The sequence below is a fragment of the Actinia tenebrosa genome, unplaced genomic scaffold (genome assembly GCF_029948245.1).
Source record: "Actinia tenebrosa isolate PJP-AT-01 unplaced genomic scaffold, QUT_ActTen_1.0 PGA_scaffold11__36_contigs__length_13525064, whole genome shotgun sequence".
NCBI lineage: Eukaryota > Metazoa > Cnidaria > Anthozoa > Actiniaria > Actiniidae > Actinia > Actinia tenebrosa.
Window position 1 is genome coordinate 5,244,583 of NW_028292571.1, and position 20,667 is coordinate 5,265,249.

Genomic DNA, 20,667 nt, shown 5'->3' on the forward strand with positions numbered 1-20,667 from the left:
CAAAAACGATTCACAAATATAATTGGATATGTTTTTGTTTTTTTTGGTGATTTTTCATTCGCATTATTTTAGCAGATGAATTAATTTAGTTAATAAATTTGGCACGTGTCTGTCTTCATTAATAATTAGATAGACGAAAAGAAATTGCTGCAGCGTTTTAGAAATATGGCTTGTGGACCTTAAATGGCTTCAATGGTATGCATCAACACAGCTGGTATAATAGAATATTGAGCGAAGTAAAAACACCTTTGGTTGTTCCATCCAACATTTAAATAATAATCTATCAAGTTATCGATCGCCATAATAAACCATTTCAGTAGCCGACTCAAAATAATTGAATTGATATACTTTAGCACATATATAAGTTGAACGAATCCGATAGAAACGTGGAAATTTGCATCGACACACCCAACACAAGCCGCCAAAAATCATTCCCACAAGCTCCATCTTTAGTAGCCGCTGTAAGACGATATTTTGACCAAATTCAGTTTTCACGATGAGGGAAATTGTACATCTTCAGGTTGGACAATGCGGAAACCAAATCGGAGCCAAGGTAAGACTAAAATACTCCATTTGATAGCTCAATATTTTAGGTTTTAATTCTAATTTGATTACAAAATATTTTGGATATTTCCAAACCTAAATGTAATGATCACGAACACTTCACTGAATTGAATGACTGCCTTCTTAGACCAAGTCAACATAATCTACTGGACTCCGAGCAAACAGTTATTTTCTGTGCTATCGTGCTATCGCCTGAGCAATCTCGATTCTTGAAAATCGATTTTTCTTTTTCATTAAAAGTAGAGTGTATTTCCCTTCTGACCGAGACTACTTTTCTTTTGCTGGATCGGCATTCGCTTTTTTCCCCCGACCTCTCCCCGAAAACAAAGGAGACAAAAAGGAGCCTCTGAGTGCATGGTTTTTAAATTTGAACTGAAAGAATTAAATATCGTATCTCGAATTTCCTGCATCTGATATTGATGAGCAATTCTTTCAGTTTTCAGCCTTTGATTCTTGATAAATAGAGGGATTTTCAAGGCTAAAAATGGAAATATCTTCCTTTGTATTTAAGGAAATCTCATTTTTCGTTGACATTTTTAAAACTACAAAGTACGCGCTTAAATTACAGTAACCTTGGTCTTGACTGCAAAGGACAAAAAATTCTCATAAATAGTGATAGTGGTGAGCATGACTTTGCATGGGTTAAAATTGTATTTGTGGGTGGGTTGGTTGGTAAATAAAGTATATGTAGGTAAAGTATATGTAGGTGGTGTGTTCTAAGAGATTTTTAATTTTACTCCAACGATTTAATAATATATTTTGATTTTTGATTCTTTCAGTTTTGGGAAGTGATATCTGACGAGCATGGCATCGACCCGACAGGCATATATCATGGTGATTCCGACCTACAACTCGAGAGAATCAATGTATACTACAATGAAGCTTTATGTAAGTTTCATCACAAATTTATTTGTGCTATTCTCTTATTAACTATGACTTATACACCTACTTTCAAAAACGTGGTCATCGCTAAAGGCGATAGGCAATAGGCGACAGACGAAAAGCGATAGGATGTATGTCACTCTAAGATCCAAGAATAGCTAGAATGACTTGTGGTTCTGCTCCTTATTCTCGTCAAGAACTTGGACCTTAGTGTTGAGACTGATTCATTGCTGTTCGGTAGTCGACTACGAAACCATTTCCGTCTCGGAATGACTTATCGCCTATAACCTTTGGCGATGACAACGCTTTTTGAAATAGTTGTATATGTATATTGTACCGATCATGATCAAGTCAAAAAGTGGGCTTTTCAAAATACCAGGAAATTTAAGAAAATTTGAATTTGAATTTATTTTTAATTTCGTTTCAAAGATCGTTTTTCGAATGATTAAATATTGATATATGTTGACTGTGTTTAGAGGCGGGCAATTATTCACACCTGCCGGTTAGTCGAGTCAGTCACGTGACATCAATATTATGATCTTCGAATCGAATATAGTTTTTGAGACGCAATACAAGTGTGTGAAACCATGTGTTTCATAATCCCTGGAGATATGAATAACAATGAAAAAGCCGCCATGTTGGTTGATCTCAAAGAGATCAAGCTAATGAGAAATGCTTTTTTATCGTCCACCAAGATGGCGACTATGACGCCACGTGCACATGCTCTATATCAGGTCAGGTTTAATTGATATTGCTTTGTTACTTATCTTTGTTTTTCTGCAGCTGGAAAGTATGTTCCTCGTGCTATTATGGCCGATCTGGAGCCTGGCACTATGGATTCCGTCCGAGCCAGTCCGTTCGGTCAAATCTTTCGACCTGATAACTTTGTCTTCGGTAAGATTTTGCCTGCTCGTTTGTTTTATACTTTCTAATAAATTTTTACGTGATCTCTCCAAACCTAATTCACGGTCCGCCTTCTCCCCCCCCCCCCCCCCCCTCCACCCTCCCCACTCCCCACTCCCCCAACGCCACCTTAAACCTCTCTCCTCCCCCCCCCCCTCCCACCTCAACCACCTAAAACATTACCACCACACACAACATACATCCACACAAACAAATTTTAAAAACCTTGGTTCATTTTTTTGGGTGCTTTAAATCATTCACTTGAGCAGGGTTTTTCGCTTATACCAACCTCAAAACATTTTGAAATTTCTTTCAAATTTTCGACATTTCGCGTATAGAATATAATATACTTTAAGAAATAGCATTATTATATGCAGCTTGTGTTATAAGCTACCCATGTGTTTCGGATCAGCTGTCTGGAAGCACTTTACTCAAAATTATATCGAAGAACCAAAAGAAATCTTCATAGACCTTGGGTCTTACTCATGCGGCAGCCATGTTTATTCTTTGTTTAACTGGCATAAATTTATTCTCAAGCGCTTAAATGCTAAGCTACGCTATTGCTCCAGTAAAGTATGATACCGTATAATAATAATTTTTTTTAAAAGCTGCATAGTTTTTGATAAACGTTTTTTGCACTATTTGTTTAACCCAGGTCAGAGTGGTGCTGGCAATAATTGGGCCAAGGGACATTATACCGAGGGTGCTGAGCTAGTAGACAGCGTTCTCGACGTGATCAGAAAGGAAGCAGAAGGCTGTGACTGTATGCAGGGATTCCAGCTTACGCACTCCCTTGGGGGTGGTACTGGGGCTGGTATGGGTACTCTATTGATCTCAAAGATTCGAGAAGAGTACCCGGATAGGATAATGAACTCATTCAGTGTCGTTCCATCACCAAAGGTAATTCATTACTTGGGGTATTAGACATTCCGAGGATGAGGGAAAAAATGGGTAGAGTTGGCATTAGCACTGCAATAGCAACATACCATGAAACCTTCCACAGGAAGCCCAGAGATGAAAAGACAAATTGATAGATACCTGTGGAAGCTGGCAAGGGTCTTGTGTATCTCGCTACGATTGTAACTGCTACTAAAAGTCACCACTACTTTACATAAACTACCTACGGACTACCGACGGACTGTCGACAAAATAACGACGTTAAATAAAGTTTATTCTACTTTTTACGCGCACGATAATGAATAAATAAGTTGAATAGTATAAGTTACAGTTAATTAAGTCGCAGAAGAACTCGATGCTCAGAAGGGCTAAGAAAGGACCCTTCTTCCTTAAGAACTCTGTTAATCAATCAATCCTTTTATTTCTAAAAAGAAATCTTATTTTTTTCCATTCAGGTGTCTGACACAGTTGTCGAACCCTACAATGCCACTCTCTCCGTCCACCAGTTGGTGGAGAACACGGACGAGACGTTTTGTATCGATAATGAAGCACTATATGACATTTGCTTCAGGACTCTGAAACTAACCACACCCACATACGGGGATTTGAATCATTTGGTGTCGGCAACTATGAGTGGCATCACTACTTGCTTGCGGTTTCCAGGACAGGTATGTTGTCATCAGGAAGGAGGGGGCGTCTCTAGGAAAATGATAGCTAGAAAAGTGTTTTTCCTATTCCCGACATCATGTTCCAGCTCATTAAATTTTCAAAATGATGCGAACTTTGAAGACGGATAGATGACGGATAGAAGACGGATTAGATGACGGATAAGGGGGTCAAGATATACTTACATCGACAAGAACAAGAATCCCGAAGCAATCCATCGGTTGCTGTGTGACGTGACGTATGGAAACAACACTTTCTTGAAATGCGAGGCGGGAAACAATAGAGACGCTCCCTCCTGGTTGTCATTGACACTGCAATTAGATATATATTAAAAAACCTTAAATTTTATAAGTAAAGACATTAACATTACGTATACCTACTTATTCCTCGACAACCTCTTGGCTGATATAGCTGAGTCAGGGCACGGTTAACTCGTAGATTGCATTGGGCTTTAGCGTGTTGGGTTTTGCCGAGGGAGGAAAACCGGAGAACCCGGAGAAAACCGCTAAATGACGGGAGAGAGCCAACAATCTTGCTCCTTTGATTAGAGAGTTTTTTCTACGCTTTCTCTGGTTTTCTTCTCGCCGCAAAATTCTCACCAGCTAAATTGTGATTCGATGCCCTTGCCTGACATTGATAAGCCCGCTACAGGTTTTCTTCAGGGTATCGATAAAATTGGAGGGAATTCTAGTTATACTCCGCATTTTACTTTACGTACATTTATTTTTTATCGATTACAGTTAAACGCCGATCTTCGAAAGCTTGCTGTCAACATGGTTCCATTCCCGCGTCTTCACTTTTTCATTCCGGGATTCGCACCGCTGAGCAGCCGTAGCTCGCAGTCCTTTAGATCTTTGACCGTTCCTGAACTTACTCAACAAATGTTTGACGCCAAGAACATGATGGCTGCTTGTGATCCAAGGCACGGTCGATATTTGACTGTTGCAGCCATTTTCAGAGGGAAGATGTCGATGAAAGAGGTAGGGTAGAATGTATCACTCGAAGTAAAGATCACCGCATAATCCACTGTGTAACGTGCACTTTTATAGTGTATATGTAATAGTCCCTTTTACATTTCCCTTCGCCATCTTGAAAGGTATCCGTGCCTTTGCATCGAAGCGAGACGAACGGTGAGCATGCAATGATAGATACCCTTTTTAACACCTTGGACAATTGTTGACATGTCTCTATCATTGCAAGCTCACCTTTCAAGATGGCGCCGGAAACTGTGAAGGGGACTACTGTCAGCTTTAGCTGCTAGTTTAAGTCAGGATCAGGATCTCGCCATTTATACACACTGGTGTAAAGCTCATGATCAGCCACTTCCTTCCTTAAGTTCCTTCTTTGCTTTCTTGCTTTCATTTTCCTTAGCTCCATTTCTCCCTCCCCTCCCTAGCTCCCCCCTCCCTCCCTCTTTCTCTCTCTTTCTCTCTCTCTCTTCTCTATCTTGGGAATTAGCTGTATTTTGTTCAGTGGCGCTTTATACGTTTTGTCTTTATTCATTCTTAGCTCATTACATATAGTATTATTTACTTCATATGTTATCTACCTTACCATAAGTTCCCTGAATATAAAAATATTAATAATCTTTCACGTTCCCGGCTCTGCACCCATCCATGGTATTGACATTGGCTTTCTTGAAGGTTGACGAACAGATGCTAAATGTACAGAACAGAAACAGTTCTTACTTCGTGGAATGGATTCCCAACAACGTGAAGACCGCTGTCTGTGATATCCCTCCTCGTGGGCTCAAAATGTCAGGCACTTTCATCGGTAACAGCACTAGCATTCAAGAGCTGTTCAAGAGAATCGCGGAGCAGTTTACCGCCATGTTTAGGCGTAGAGCTTTTCTTCATTGGTACACTGGCGAAGGAATGGATGAAATGGAATTCACCGAGGTATGTATGTCCCCACCATTATCAAACCAACATTGTGTCATGTATGATTGTTTTCACATATTAATGATAAGAACCTTTAAATAATTAAAAAAATAAATTGTAGGCTTTGTTTTATCTTTTACGATTTAAAAAAAACTTTTCCATGTAGTTATTTCATATTTATTTGGTCCGTACTGAAGATCACTTAGGAGAGTTAAAGCGCCTCATAAAACATTATCATGATGTTGTTAGTACCATGGTGGTGAAGATGTTGTTTATGGTAATGGTGATGTTGGTGGTAATGGGAGTGTTGGTGGTAATGGTGATGGTGATGGTTTTGATGGTAATGGTGATGTTGGTGGTAATGGGAGTGTTGGTGGTAATGGTGATGTTGGTGGTGATGATGATGTTGATGGTAATGGTGGTGGTGGTGATGTTGGTGGTAATGGGGGTGTTGGTGGTAATGGTGGTGACGGTGATGTTGATGGTAATGGTGGTGTTGGTGGTGATGGTGGTGTTTGTGGTAATGGTGGTGATGATGGTGGTGATGGTGGTGATGGTGGTGATGGTGGTGGTGATGGTGGTAATTATAGTGTTGTTGGTGATGATGGTGTTGGTGGTAATGATGGTGTTTGTGGTAATGATGGTGTTTGTGGTAATGGTGATGTTGGGGGTAATGGTGGTGTTGATGGTAATGGTGGTGTTGGTGGTAATGATGGTAATGGTGGTAGAGCAGTTTTCGTATGACTGTGAAAACCTCACGGCGTAAACACAGTCGTGACCAGGCAAGGGATACGCCAGACCAATCACATTGCACGAGAATTTACTCTCCATCCAATCGAATACCCGGAACACGACATAAAACCAGCGCAGACACGGCCACGCCAAGGTCACGGCACTGTCAGACCAATCACATTGCGCGAGAAAAAAAATCAGCCAATCAAAATTCTAGAAACCACGGTCACGGCAAAGCACGTATACGGCACAGAGCTTTTCACAGTCATACAAAAATTGCACTAACGGTGATGTTGGTGGTGATGGTGGCGTTGGTTGTAATGGTGATGTTGATGGTGATGATGGTCAGTGTTGATGGTTATGGTGTTTGTGATGGTGATGGTGATGGTGATGGTGATGGTGATGGTGATGGTGATGGTGATGGTGGTGGTGATGGTGATGGTGATGGTGTGAAGATTAAAATAATCCTGCATCGTCCTACTGGTGATAGTGATGGTGATTTTGATGATAGTGACGATAATGATGATGATGCATGATGTGGCGATAATCAAGATCTTGATGGTGATGAAAGTCATGTTGTTGATGGTGATGAAAATGATGATGCTTATGATTATGATTATTATTATTATTATTATTATGAAGATGATGATAATGAAGACGAAGACGATGATAGTAAAACGAAAGTGCTGTCAGTCATACAGCCATCGCGCACATCTAAATAGAAAGAGATATTTATAATAATGAACACTAATCAAATAATGCTTAATGTTCGTGTTTTGTGTAGGCAGAATCAAACATGAACGACTTGGTATCAGAATATCAGCAGTATCAGGAAGCTACTGCTGAAGATGACTACGATGAAGAACCTGAGGAAGAGGTGTTTGAGGCTGAAGCCTAGCTCCTTATTAAGTTTGTAACCATAAATTGTTGAAATAAAAAATAATCGCGTAATTTCAAAAGGAATTCGAAGGGATCCTTTTTTTCAACAAAACATACCGCTGTTAATTTCAAGGTATGCAGACTCAATTTATCGCTATTTATATGTTTACCCTGCGCAAAACCCAACAAGCTAAAATCCAAATTGTACCTGTGAGTTATTGGTGCTCTGACTTTTATCAGTCCAGGGGTTGTTTCAGGACATTGCCTATGGTTAGCCGTACCCTGACCTAGATTAGCCCAGAGGTTGTTTCAGGGTTTGATTTGTGGGTTAGCCTTGTCCTAACGCAGATCAGCCCAGACGTTTTTTCCAGAGTTCGATGAACTTCAATTGATGCTTGCAATCTTAAAAGCGAAAGATTTTTTGAAAAAAAGGTCTTTTTATTAAACACTTTAATGCCTTATGTCTGAAGTGTGACGTCGATCGCATAGCTAGTTTCCTGAATATGGGAAGTTTTTTAGCTAACGTGATCCAATTGAACAACAGGTTTTAAACTTCGATAATTGAATTCAGAACTGAGAAACCGGCTCATTCAGTCAACGAAATTTATTTACTATATGTTCCACGTGCAAACTCCTGCAGCACAGTCTGTTTGGCTGAAATTGTTTGCCTTGCGTCGACCACCATCGTTTTACTTGCATGGCCCTCAAGTACTGTTTTATACTATTAAATATTTCTTAATCTTAATGTAGGCAATTTTTTAGGATTTTTTAAATCTTTATACCAGACATACAAGCATATACATTGCATACTAGCATATTTTGATCCATTTATCCTCTTATTTCTGATTTTCTTTGAAATTATTAACTAAATTGCATGAATTGATTATAAGTCAACAGCTTTGGTCTGCATTCCATCTTTTGCCATTTAAAAGGGTCAATCATTCATTTGCAAAACTGCTAAAAGAATAAGTATGTCCGTTTGACCTTGAAAAGGCCTTGTTATAACTGTTATTGCACTTTTTCAAGTACAATATTTCATTATTACCTAAAATGATATAAATAAAAGATGCTTTGCTTTGCTTTGCTTTGCTTGCTTTGCTTTGCTGTGTTTTGCTTTGCTTTGCTTTGCTTTGCTTTGCTTTGCTTTGCTTTGCTTTGCTTTGCTTTGCTTTGCTTTGCTTTGCTTTGCTTTGCTTTGCTTTGCTGTGTTTTTATTTGCTTTGCTTTGCTTTGCTTTGCTTTGCTTTGCTTTGCTTTGCTTTGCTTTGCTTTGCTTTGCTTTGCTTTGCTTTGCTTTGCTTTGCTTTGCTTTGCTTTGCTTTGCTTCGCTTTGCTTTGCTTTGCTTTGCTTTGCTTTGCTTTGCTTTAATTTACTTATTTTATGGCTTAATTAAGCAAATTATCCCACCACCATCAGACTATATTAATTTGATTTTTTAAATATTTTTGAATGTTTGACTTAATATACCTGTAGTTAGCTTAATATAAGGTGACTCAATTACGAGCAGTAATTGAGCATAAAATAAATTTTTCTCTAAATCTCTGCAGCCATAGATCGATTTTTAATGCGGAACAGCAGGACAATATTGTGAAAATCACATGCTTGAGCTACTATATGTGCTAAATTTGGACATTGTTTACGTATTTTAATTTTTCTGGAACAACTCGTAATAACATAACATCAGTTTTTGGAAAGGACTTGTAGTAGTATAGGGAATGGGGGTTCCAGCGCAATCTCAACACGGGGTAAGACCCGCGTCAAAAATCCACCTACGGAAACAACCCACTCCAAGTGTGGTTGGGGGCAACAGCGCAAATATGTTAGTCTATATATGGAGTGCGAAGAATGTAAGAGAACTTTTAAGAAAGAAGTGGACTTGAAGAAGCATTTAAAGATGAAGACGAAATGTATGAGCAGCTATAATTGTGGATGTGGTAAGAAGTTTGAGACTAAGGTTAAATTGTTTTGGCATTGTCAGGATTGTGAGTATGACTACGACGATCTGAAAAGGGTCTGGAATTAGGTATAAGATATCTCCTATTATATAGATGGAATCCCAAAGCAATTTCGAAACGGTGTCAATACCCGGTAACGGTGAGATTGATGTTAGACAGTTTTGGCGTCAGTCAGAAAGGAAGGTCAAGAGAACGCTTCGAAAAGGCATAGAAGAATTAGGAGCCCTGAAAGCGAGTATAATGGTAGAAGTAAGTTTGTCAAAAGATGAGGCAACGACGACAGCAATGCTGCGATCAAAGTCGTTAGTGATATTAGAGTCCACCAATCTGGATAGGTCACTCAGCGAAGCCTTAGAAGCAATAATGGAGTCGCTGTCTAACTACACGAAAGAAGGATCAGGTTGGACAGTAGAGGAGGTTGAAGGAATAGAGATAAGTATAGCCAGGTACGTACCCATACGAGGGGGGAGTTACGTACCGCTACCAACGTGGGTAGAAAGGAAGAAGGCTATTGTAAACGTGAAGAATGAAGACAATCGATGCTTTATGTGGGCAATCAGGTCTGCACTGTATCCAGCAGAGAAGGATCCCTGTAGGACAAGTAAGTATCCCACAGATGATTTAGAGTGGGATGGTGTGGAATTTCCCATGCAGTTGATAGACATCCCCATATTTGAGGAAATAAACGATCTAGCAATTAACGTTTACGGAGTCAGAGAGCAGACGATAGTACCGTTAGTTCTGTCAAAAAGTAAAGGAGAGCGCATACATTTATTCTACCACGGCGGACACTACTCATGGGTTAAACACATTAGCAGACTATTCTACAGACATACTAAGCACAAAGGTAAAAAGTACTTCTGCGACTGCTGCTTGCTGTCATTTACATCCTTAAATACCCTAAAGAAACACGACGAAATATGTCGCGGAGTCGAAGAAGTGGCGCAACGGATCCAGATGCCTACAGATAAGAACCTATCCTACTCAGACCATCAAAAGCAGATGCAGGTGCCTTACGTGATATATGCAGACTTTGAAGAGTTGATAACTAAGGAAGAGCAGAAAAGTGGTGCCACGAATAAGGTGGGATTACACGAGATCTGCTCCTTTGGTTACATAGTAGTCAGATCAGACGGTAAGGCCGACCCTCCTGTGATTTACCGAGGTAAGAACGCAGCTAATGAGTTTCTAGAAGCATTGCGAGAAGAGGAGGGGGAGATTAGAGAACAATTAAGACGTCCAAAGAAGATGGAATTTACCAAAGAGAACCAGGAGGCTTTTAACAAGGCAAAAAAATGCCACATTTGCCAACATACGCTTCTTCAGTTTGGAAGACGAGCCAAGAAAGCGTGGGATGAAGATGGAAAGTATTTAGGAGAAGCTCATTTTAAATGCGGGAAGTATGCTAAGAAAGGTGAGAAGCCGGGAAAGCCCTCCACGCACTGCATTCACTGCCACAAAGCATTTGTTGAGGATTTCTATGTGGATAAGGTTAGGGATCACTGCCACATCACGGGTAAATACAGAGGAGCGGCTCATTGGAAATGCAATATAAACTTCAAAGTAAATCCAGACATGGAGATTCCGGTGTTCTTTCACAACCTCCGCGGTTACGACTCCCATTTGCTACTACAAGGAACAGACGGCTCCGACGTCAAATGCATACCCAACAACAAAGAGCGCTACATGTCCGTAACTGTGGGTAAGCTAAAGTTCTTAGATTCGCAGCAGTTTATGGCGGACTCCTTAGCAAACCTCGTAAAGTATAACACCAACTTTCCCATTTCCAGTCAATACGGCGCGGAAAGGAAAGGAGTCTACCCATACGAATACATGGACTCCTGGGATCGATTCGAAGAACCCCTACCACCCAAAGAGAAATTCTACAGCACCCTAAACGAGTCTGGTATAAAGGACGAGGAGTACCAGCATGCGTTAGATGTGTGGGAAAAGTACTCCTGTGAGAACATGGGTGACTACCACGACATCTACCTAAGGTCTGACGTAGTGCTGCTCGCAGATGTTTTCCAAAGCTTCAGAAAGATGGCTATGGAATATTACGGATTGGATCCCGCTAATTTCTACACGGCTCCTGGGCTCAGCTGGAGTGCTTTGTTAAAGAAGACAAATGCGCAGTTGGATCTCCTAACGGAGTACGACATGTATCGGTTTATGGAAGACGGTATTCGTGGCGGCGTATGCGGACCCAGCCGACGTTACGCCCGCGCAAACAACCCCTTAGTAGAGCACGACCCAGAGAAACCAACCACATACATTTACTACCTGGATGCGAATAACCTTTATGGTTGGGCAATGTCACAGTACCTACCTGTGAGAGACTTCGAATGGGATCCAGTGAAGCCGATAGACTTCTACATGCAGGTAGGAAAGGAGGAAGACAAGGGTTACGTCTTAGAAGTGGATCTGGAGTACCCAGAGCGCCTGCACGACGAACACAATGAGTTCCCCTTAGCACCAGAAGCGATAGAGATACCATTTAAGCAGCTAAGTCCGCTGCAAAAGCAAATGTGCCCTGGTTACAAACCGTACAGGAAACTAACTATGAACCTGATGGATAAGAAGAAGTATGTGGTACATTACCGCAACCTGCAGTTCTACGTGCGACACGGAATGCGCGTAGAGAAGATCCACAGAGTCCTAAAATTCACGCAGGAACCCTGGATGCGCCCCTACATTGACTTTAACACGCAAAAGCGTACCGCAGCGAAAAATGACTTCGAGAAAAATCTCTTCAAACTGATGAACAACAGCGTGTTCGGAAAGACAATGGAGAACATCCGCAAGCGCCTAAGCGTAAAAATAGTCAGCACCAAAGAGGAAGCAGAAGCATACTTGTCACAGCCAGGCTTCGTTAGATACGTAGAAATGTTAAACTTCTACGTGATTCACATGAAGAAAGCGAATCTATTCCTGAATAAACCCGTATACACGGGGTTTACAGTGCTGGACCTATCAAAACTGCTGATGTATGAGTTCTACTACGATAAGCTTAAGCCAAAGTACGGAGACCGCTGTCGCCTCCTGTACACAGACACCGACTCCCTAATTCTAGAAGTGCAAACGGAAGACGTTTACAAAGACTGCCTCCCCGACATAGACGAGTACGACACCAGCGGTTACCCGAAGGAGCACTTCCTTTACTCTGCGAAGAATAAGAAGGTAATTGGGAAGATGAAAGACGAAATGTTAGGAAAACCCATCGTGGAATACGTGGGTCTGAAACCAAAGATGTACAGCGTGCTAAAGTTAGACGGCGTAGAAAAGAAAGCTAAAGGCGTAAAAAAGTATGTGGTTAAGAAGGACATTACGCACGAGTCCTACCTCAACGTATTACGAACACGCAAGGAACAGCGGCATAAGATGAACAGCCTGCGCAGCTATGGTCATCAGATACATAACGTCACGCAGGAGAAGGTGTCACTGTCTGCATTTGACGGTAAGCGATGGATGTGTGATGACGGAGTGCATACGATAGCATTCGGACATCACACGATAAGCAGTTCTTCTTTGACGAACCCACGCGTGGGACCATCATGAAGATAATACAAGATGGGCTGACCCTTCTTAGCTATCGCACTTCGGATCTGGTAAGTTTCCAAAGACCAATTAGGATCCGTAGCTCTTTTGGATCCTCCTTCTAATTCACCCGGCTCATAGAGATATCGAACCGTGACATTACCTAATTTCTTTTCATGGGGGAAGACCGCCCTCGAACTTCTGATGAAGGACTTGTGTTCCACGTGTTTCTTTTTTATGGCATCCCTGGGTTTCATTCCCGTAGCCCTGGCCGCCTCGTTGTTCAAAGCTGCGACGACCTGGGGGAGCCTCTGAGTCCATTCCCTATTGCGTTTGGAGGGATCTTCCAGCTCTTTCCAATACTGGTATCCAAAGAGACGCTCGGCCAGGGTCTTATTGAATCTTTCGACGATGCTCTGACCCCTGTGGTACTCTGCTTTAGCTCTTCTAATCTTAGTGTCGTGGTCTTTCAGGGTCTTGGTAACCACGCCCATAAACTCCGTCCCCGCATCCACTTGCAGCAGCTTAGGCCATTTCAAGACGCGCTTATAAACCCTACCTAGGGCTTCTGCGACTTCCCCAGAATCCTTGCTGGTTATAGGTTCGGTGTCCTTGTATCTGCTTGCGATATCGACTACGGTCAAAGCGTACCTATAGGTCTTCTTTCTCACCTTATCGTGCGGTAAGAAAAGCAAATCCGCCTGATGAACTTCATTGGGGGTATTTACGGTGAAGCTGGGCCTGGGAATGTACTTAGGCACGGGAAGATAAACCTGCCAGAGGGTTTGTTTTCTTAACCAGTTCTTAGCCGTTTCGTCTGATACCCTGGCCGCGGTCGCGAGTTTCTTGATAGCTGACGCTCCTCTCCAATAGCCTTCCGGCCCATAGTAAATCCTTTTAAGTTTGTCCTCTACGCGGCCCATTATATGAATTCCAAAACAAGATTGATCTTACGTCCGTTAAAATCCACCGTCTTTCCGTCCACTTTAATGGTGATGTTTATGCTTTCTACCAAATTAGATAAGTCATAGCTCAAAGAAATGGGAGTGTATTCTACTGGGTCAAATGGATTACCTTGGGGCAGAAACTTGGACATAAGAGAAGACTTTTCTCCATTGTTGTAACTATGGACCAAGTCGCAATAGACTTCATAAGAGGATGCGACTTTCCATTTCACATCATATGTACTGCCGCTATTTATCGTGGTACTAGTAAGGCCCAGGAGTTCTACCAATGAACTGTCCTTTAGATTGGCGCTCCCATTATTTTTCTTGAATGTCATTTCATGGGGTAATCCTGTGGTAAGAGTATATCCATGCTTTGCTAGCTCCTTAGCCAGTGTTATGGGGGTGTAATGGGAATCTGGTATTTTTGGTTTGGTGCCGGAAGTTCCGATGACAAAGCCATTAATTAAATTATACCAAGAATTATACAAAGAGCAACTAACCAGCCGAACCTTACAGGCTTTGATGGGAGGATTCAAATACGTGGTAAAGTCATTCTTGTCGCTTTCCAAAAAGACGATCATTATATTAGATACGCCAAAGCCACGCCTCCGGCCAGCCCTGCGACTCCTACGAAGACCAACTCATTGTCTTTTTGTTTCTTAGAAGGCTGGTAGTAATTCTTGAACTGAGGCTTTCTTAACCTAAAGTCGGGGTGTGCTTGCGCATAAAGTTTGAAGGCGTAGTCTGTGTTTTCGAAGTTCTTGTCTGCCTGCATTTTGTCTTGGTAGTTCTTATCCAACCAATCCCTGTAAGCTTGTCTTTTTTCATTCCAAGCTGCCACGTCCCGCTGATATTTCTCCAGCGCTAAGTCGTGTCTCTTCCTTTCGGCGGCCAAATCTCCGCTGCGATCACCTCTAACTAATCTATCCAAATATTGACCACCATAATTAGCTCCAGTGAATGCTAAGGCTGCAATAACTCCACCTGCGACCACGCTAGCCATTTATACATTAGGGATGTACTTTTCCTTCCGTAGGTAATCCTTTACCATGATAGCCCCGCCAACGGCAGCGGTCATCTTAGCAAAATTAGCGAAGCTCTTGCTTGGGTCTTCAGTAAAGTCTTCTTTGAGCACTTTCTTACCTACCCAGCCAATACCCGCAACGATGGAAGTAATGATAGCTGCCTCTTCAACAGTTTTCAATAACGCGGTTGACATTATATTACAAAGCGAGAAGGAAAATCTAGGTCGCCACGGTACGTGGTGATAAATCTACTCCATTTCAGGGATCTTACTTTTTCTAACCTCCACAGGTGCGCGATACGTTGGTGGTTCTACCTTTTTCGTTGCCCGCCATTGTAAGTAGAGGCTGCCTGCTGCTATAGCGACTCCTAACGCGCCAATGACGTATCCCGGATTAATAAAGGATTCCTCTTCTTTTTCCTCCACCTTTTCTTCTTTTTTGGCTTTGTTCTTTTTATTCATCTCCGCGAGCTTCTTTCCGGCAGCGACTCTGCCCGGAGATTTAGCCTTGGTAATCTTGGTATCTTCTACGGGAGCCTTTTCTGGTTGTTCTTCGGTGTCACTCATCTTATATTAAGGGACTTGAAGGACTTGACAAGTAACTTGATGACGACTTGACAATGACTTGGCAATGACTTGACAACGACTTGACTAAGTACTTGAGGTGACTTGACAACGACTTGACTAAGTACTTGAGGTGACTTGACAACGACTTGACTAAGTACTTGAGAATGACTTAAGGACGACTTGACTAAGTACTTGAGGTGACTTGACAACGACTTGACTAGGTACTTGAGGCGACTTGATCAGGTACCTCAGTAAGTGCTGCCTGGAAGACCTTTTCAACGTCTCTGTTCTTCTTGAAGTCCTTCCAAGAGGCCGTAAGTTCCTTCAAGTCGACGTGCTGAGCTACGTGAAGTGCCGCAGAGGCGACTGCCATTAACTTACCGCACTTCAAAGACAACCAGCCGCAGGTTATCTTAAGTTCTTGGGCGATGACATAGTCCTCGCTTATGTCCTTCCGCAGTTGCTCCACGTCGTCTATAGGCAGTGCAAGTCCAAGCAATTTAGTGGCAAGTCGGATAGCGGAGTCTGCTACGGCGTCCGTGGTCTTACTTGCGAGGGCAGCCTCGTACCTCTTATGGAACTTCTTAACCTCCTCTTCTGACAGCTTATTAACCTGCTCATGGGTAAGTTCCTTACCTATCATTTCTTTACACTTCCCAGAAGACACAAGAATGTTAAGTTGTTCCTTGAGGTTACTTTCATCTAACTGTGTGGGGACTTCATCTAAGAGCTGCTCAATGTCCATATATGTTAATGGAATACGGAAACCTCAAAGAGAAGATCATCTTGGAATGTTGGTGCGTTTTTAGGTGCCGCATGTATTCATGCAACTGTTCCTTGGATATCTCACCGCCGTAGTCGCTTAAGATGGTTTCCAGGTCAGACTTGCTCGGAGTATAAAATACGACAAGTGAACCTATGTTTTCCCTGAAGGGCTTAGAGACGCTGGTAAGCTGCTGCGAGAGCAACCAAACGCTGATATTGTCGTGTCTGCCGCTGAAAGCGAGCTTCACTAATTCGGAGGTGCGCCTTTTTACGTCGTCCCCGCAGGCGATGTCATCCAATATGAGGAGTGTCTGCGTATCCTTAGGGAATTGTCGATGCCAAAACTTAAGATGGCTGGATAACTCGTTAGGGTCTAAGATATCTACGAAGAAGTCGTCGTCTTTCACTCCTATACCCGTCCAGGTGCGGTTATTCACGTAGGTGGGACAAAGCAGCACTATGTAGTCAAAGCGGTATCTAAAGGGTCCTAATAGCTGCTCCACGACGAATTGGGTCTTTCCACAGCCGGTGGGTCCTACTATCAGAGCGTTACAAGGCATGTGATCTGGGTTCATATATAGATGGAACCAGTGGAAGCAGTAAGAAGGATTACCGCCGACGCAAAGGATAAAAGAGACACCATAGAAATGCAAAGGGAAGAGATAGACCGGTTAAAAGAGCGCGTACAGGAATTGTACGATGAAATGTGTGGTCTGAAGCGTGCAGAACGGTTTGGCGCGCTTTTGACAATGGCGGGCTGGGCTAAGGAGTCCATTAAGGACTTCATTCGATATCCCCCATAGATATATGGACTGCATTACGTGCGAACTACCTGCTGACTGCATCATCGTTACCCCTCCGACGCCTCGTAAGAAACACAGCTGCTGTCACTGTAATAAGGTATTCTCTGAAGAAGACTTCGTTGGACATTGGTGTCCCGCGGATACTAAAGCACAAAGGACTTTAGACGACGTTCGAGAAGAGTAAGAGGTCGCAAAGAAGATCTTACTAAGCCCCAGCAAGAGGAATTAGCATAGGTCTTTCTTTTTTATCGTTATTTTGTTAAATGCTGCAAAGAGGTCTCAAGTAAGGGCCTATCTTTTATTGTCATTTTGTTAAATCGTCACGATCGAAGAATGGTTAACATGATTATCTTTTTGCTGGTTTCAACAATGAGAAAGAATGATACCTCATCTTTTAATGGGGGCTTAACAAAATAACAATAAAAGATAGATCCTTACTTGAGACCTCTTTGCAGCATTTAACAAAATAACAATAAAAAATAAGGTATATATAATGAAGTGCGTGCAATGTGATAGAGCTTTTAGTAGCAAGCAGCGACTGCAATACCATCTTTCCAAGAAAGTCTGTCAGAAGACCGTAAGTACCCTTTGCGGTGACTGCGGTAAGGAACTGTCCACTGTACAGGCCCTACGATATCACCGCGAGAACAGAGTCTGCCTCAAAGACCGTTGTCTCCGTTGCGATGAACCTCACTTCGAGGAGAACTGGCATAAATACCGCTGTCGTCGTTACCACCTCGAAGATGTCGTCTGTGAAACCCACGGAGACTTAGCCGAACGTTGTTGTCCCCACGAAACCTCCCGGGCGCTCACGCGACGTAAGAAGGAAATAGACCAGACCTTCGTATGCTTTGACGACGTCGAGGGCGTGAGATGGGAAGACAGGGAACACTGGGACGGCATTTGCGTCCGATGTGGCTGTCTACGTAGCGGTCAACATATTTGGTGTTGCCTGTACGACGGACCCAAGCCCTTAGACCATTACCTTGCTGTAAGAAAAGCATGGAAAAATGAATAATATATGATGTTACCTTACATCGCAGCGTTCGCAGGAGGAGCCTTAATTACCATATCCACTAATTACATGACAGAAAAAATGAGGTCCGCCGTAGCAGACCAATACTTAACCGCTCATGAGGATGACTTCTAATCACAAAGAGGATTAGCATCTACCTTCCTTTCAACGTCGAACTTCCATCGACCGTTAACCTTACCATGACTGCGTATGTGTGTGTACTCTTCACCTTGAATGACGTACCGCACGCAGTCCGGCGCCCATAGCGTGCACTCTTTACCTTCGTGTTTGAGGACCAACCTTAAGCGGCTGATGTCTTCGAAGACGACGTAATTTTTTATTTTGTATGTGATGCCTTGAACTAATTCACGCCAGTGTGTCTGTTCAACTATCATTATATCTATGAAATATTCTTTGGTGAGTCCTTAACGCCTCCTGCGTCTTAAAAGCCTTAACACACCAAGGACAAGGTACACGAATGCCTTCCGCGTAATGGTCGATCTCCCTGCATATAAGGTCGTAATCGTTGCACACCATGGTTAGGTAACCATTTGCCTCGTATTGTGCGAGTAACGCCTCTTGTTTAGGTGATAATACGCCGTTACCCTTAGGTGTCTTCAACTCCAAGCATAACCCATTATACTTTTTATGTGCATTAAGAACTAAGATGTCGGGTTGCCCCGCCTGATACCCTTTCTGCCAACATACTATCCTTTTGCTAGCTGAGTCCTGTAGTTCTCCAAGACCTGGTGCGAGCAGTAGGATAGGGTGGAATCGACGTATGTAGTTTACGACCTTCTTATGCAGGTCAAATTCATTTTCTATTTTGAATACCAACTTGTTAGGACTGTCAAAGCGCCGCTCTATTTCATATTTACCTGTTTTCCTGAGGGTAGGGAGAACGTCACCTAACACCCATTTTCTGAACTCCTTAGCTACGGACTTTTCAGATCCGAATATTAACTCATAAAGACCCATTTCAGTGATGTAAACGGAATGTGGTTGCGCATTAAGGGTGTCAGTCAGATTTACACCCTTTATAGACCTCAAAGTTACCTTGTTTTCCTCTGAGACGTGATCAGACGCCGCTTTTCTGGAATTTACGTAACCCAAGGCATCAGCCACGGACTTTGCTTTGAAATAAAGTTTATCGCCTTGCACTATGCATTGCAGTTTGGTGTTGTTGTTTTCAAATACGCGAAGCATTATATACCAACGATATTTTTTCTTTAGAATGGCTGAGTCATTAATAGGCAACGCTCTTTAGCTGATTCATTTCTACACTCAGTTGCGCGTCTGAGACTACGAAGATATATGCGTTGATCTTAGTAGCGTCGCTGGCGTCTTTGGTGCGCTTGATCTCCAACGTAATGCCGTCCTGGGTATTTACCAGCCGCAATCCCTGACCATGTAGGTCTTCGTCGTTTGTCGTGCGCATGTCGATCCACAGCGCGTACTTATCCTTAAAGAATTTCTTTGGGTCAATTTGGTCGCCAAACTTACGTGCGACTTCCCGGTACATATCCGCGGGCTTTATCCCTTGTGAGTAAACCTTATTAGGCACTCCGTTGATGCTAACACCTACGTTGGTAATGTTAGGATTAAAGAACGCCTCGGAGTCACGCAATCCTGCCGTGTATGTCTTTGCGAACAGCAACATTATCCCTGTAAGGCTGCGCCTGGGAAGGTTAATGCTTTGGTTGATGACCTCTTCGACGTTATTTGTAAAGCTGAACGTCTTGTACATCACGACGTGATCGTAAAGGAAAGCCTTCCCGGAGCTGTATTCCATACCGGCGCTACGTGCTAAGTCTTCGCTGTATACCGTTTCATACTGCAGCTCTAAGTTAGTAACGGAGTATGGGTGGACGGCTGAGGAACTTACGTCCTTTCCCTGTAGGATGTTCGTAGTGTCTGCTAGGGTTACTTCGAACTGCAGCTCGCTTAGCTGCCTTGGGTAGTATGCACCGTGGTTCGTGATAACTTCGAAATCTAATGGAACGACATATTTAGTGCCATAAGCTGTCTTTATTTCGTCTTCTCCTGAGGCGCCAGAGGTTGCGCTTCTTACCTTGCGTATAGCATCACTGGCGATTCCCTGCTCTATCCTTTGCGCGCGGTCAAATGCAGTCAACCATAAGTCTTTGTACGTGGTATACAGATCGTACCTATTTAAGTCCAAGAGGGATTCCCCTGCGAACTTCACCCGCATCTTTGAGACAATGTTGCGGCCAAGGTCGTTGACAACGTGACGCGCGTCCGCAGTGCTTGGTTGTATTGCTAGGTCAAACCTTAGCGCCAGGGTGCCAGGAACTAAGACTAGGTTATCCGTTAGGCGGGGCACGCCTACGTACAAGGTTTCCCCTGGCTTAGCGCTGCTGGGCGTAAAGGTGACCCGGTGAAAGGTGCGTTCTGCTTTCAGTCCGCCAACCTGCTTAGGTAATACGTTGGGGTTTAACTTTGAGCTTATCATATATAATGGAAGTAGAAGGAACGGATTTTGATCCCACCACCGAAGAAGGTCAAGTCGACATTAACGACGAAGAATACGACGCATGGACTAAAGGCGCGGAAACCGACCCCCTAATCTACGACATGGCCCTAGAAAACACGTACGGTAGTAGGTGGAAAAGCTTCAAGACCTCCTTGA

At 42.8% G+C, this 20,667-nt stretch overlaps 1 protein-coding gene across 2 annotated transcripts; it reads left to right on the forward strand.

Moving 5' to 3' along the window:
• Positions 1-99: 99 nt before the first annotated feature.
• Positions 100-7,483, forward strand: LOC116300998 (tubulin beta-4 chain). 2 transcript variants are annotated; one of them, XM_089027637.1, is made up of 8 exons: positions 100-553; positions 1,344-1,452; positions 2,230-2,340; positions 3,005-3,249; positions 3,702-3,914; positions 4,653-4,892; positions 5,556-5,810; positions 7,313-7,483. In XM_089027637.1, exons 1-8 carry the CDS (start codon positions 497-499, stop codon positions 7,322-7,324), a joined length of 1,242 nt encoding a protein of 413 aa, XP_088883763.1. In that variant the 5' UTR covers positions 100-496; the 3' UTR covers positions 7,325-7,483. The 2 variants fall into 2 exon arrangements, with proteins under 2 accessions (XP_088883763.1, XP_031565847.1); XM_031709987.2 differs by having other exon boundaries at positions 103-553; positions 7,309-7,483.
• Positions 7,484-20,667: the final 13,184 nt, after the last annotated feature.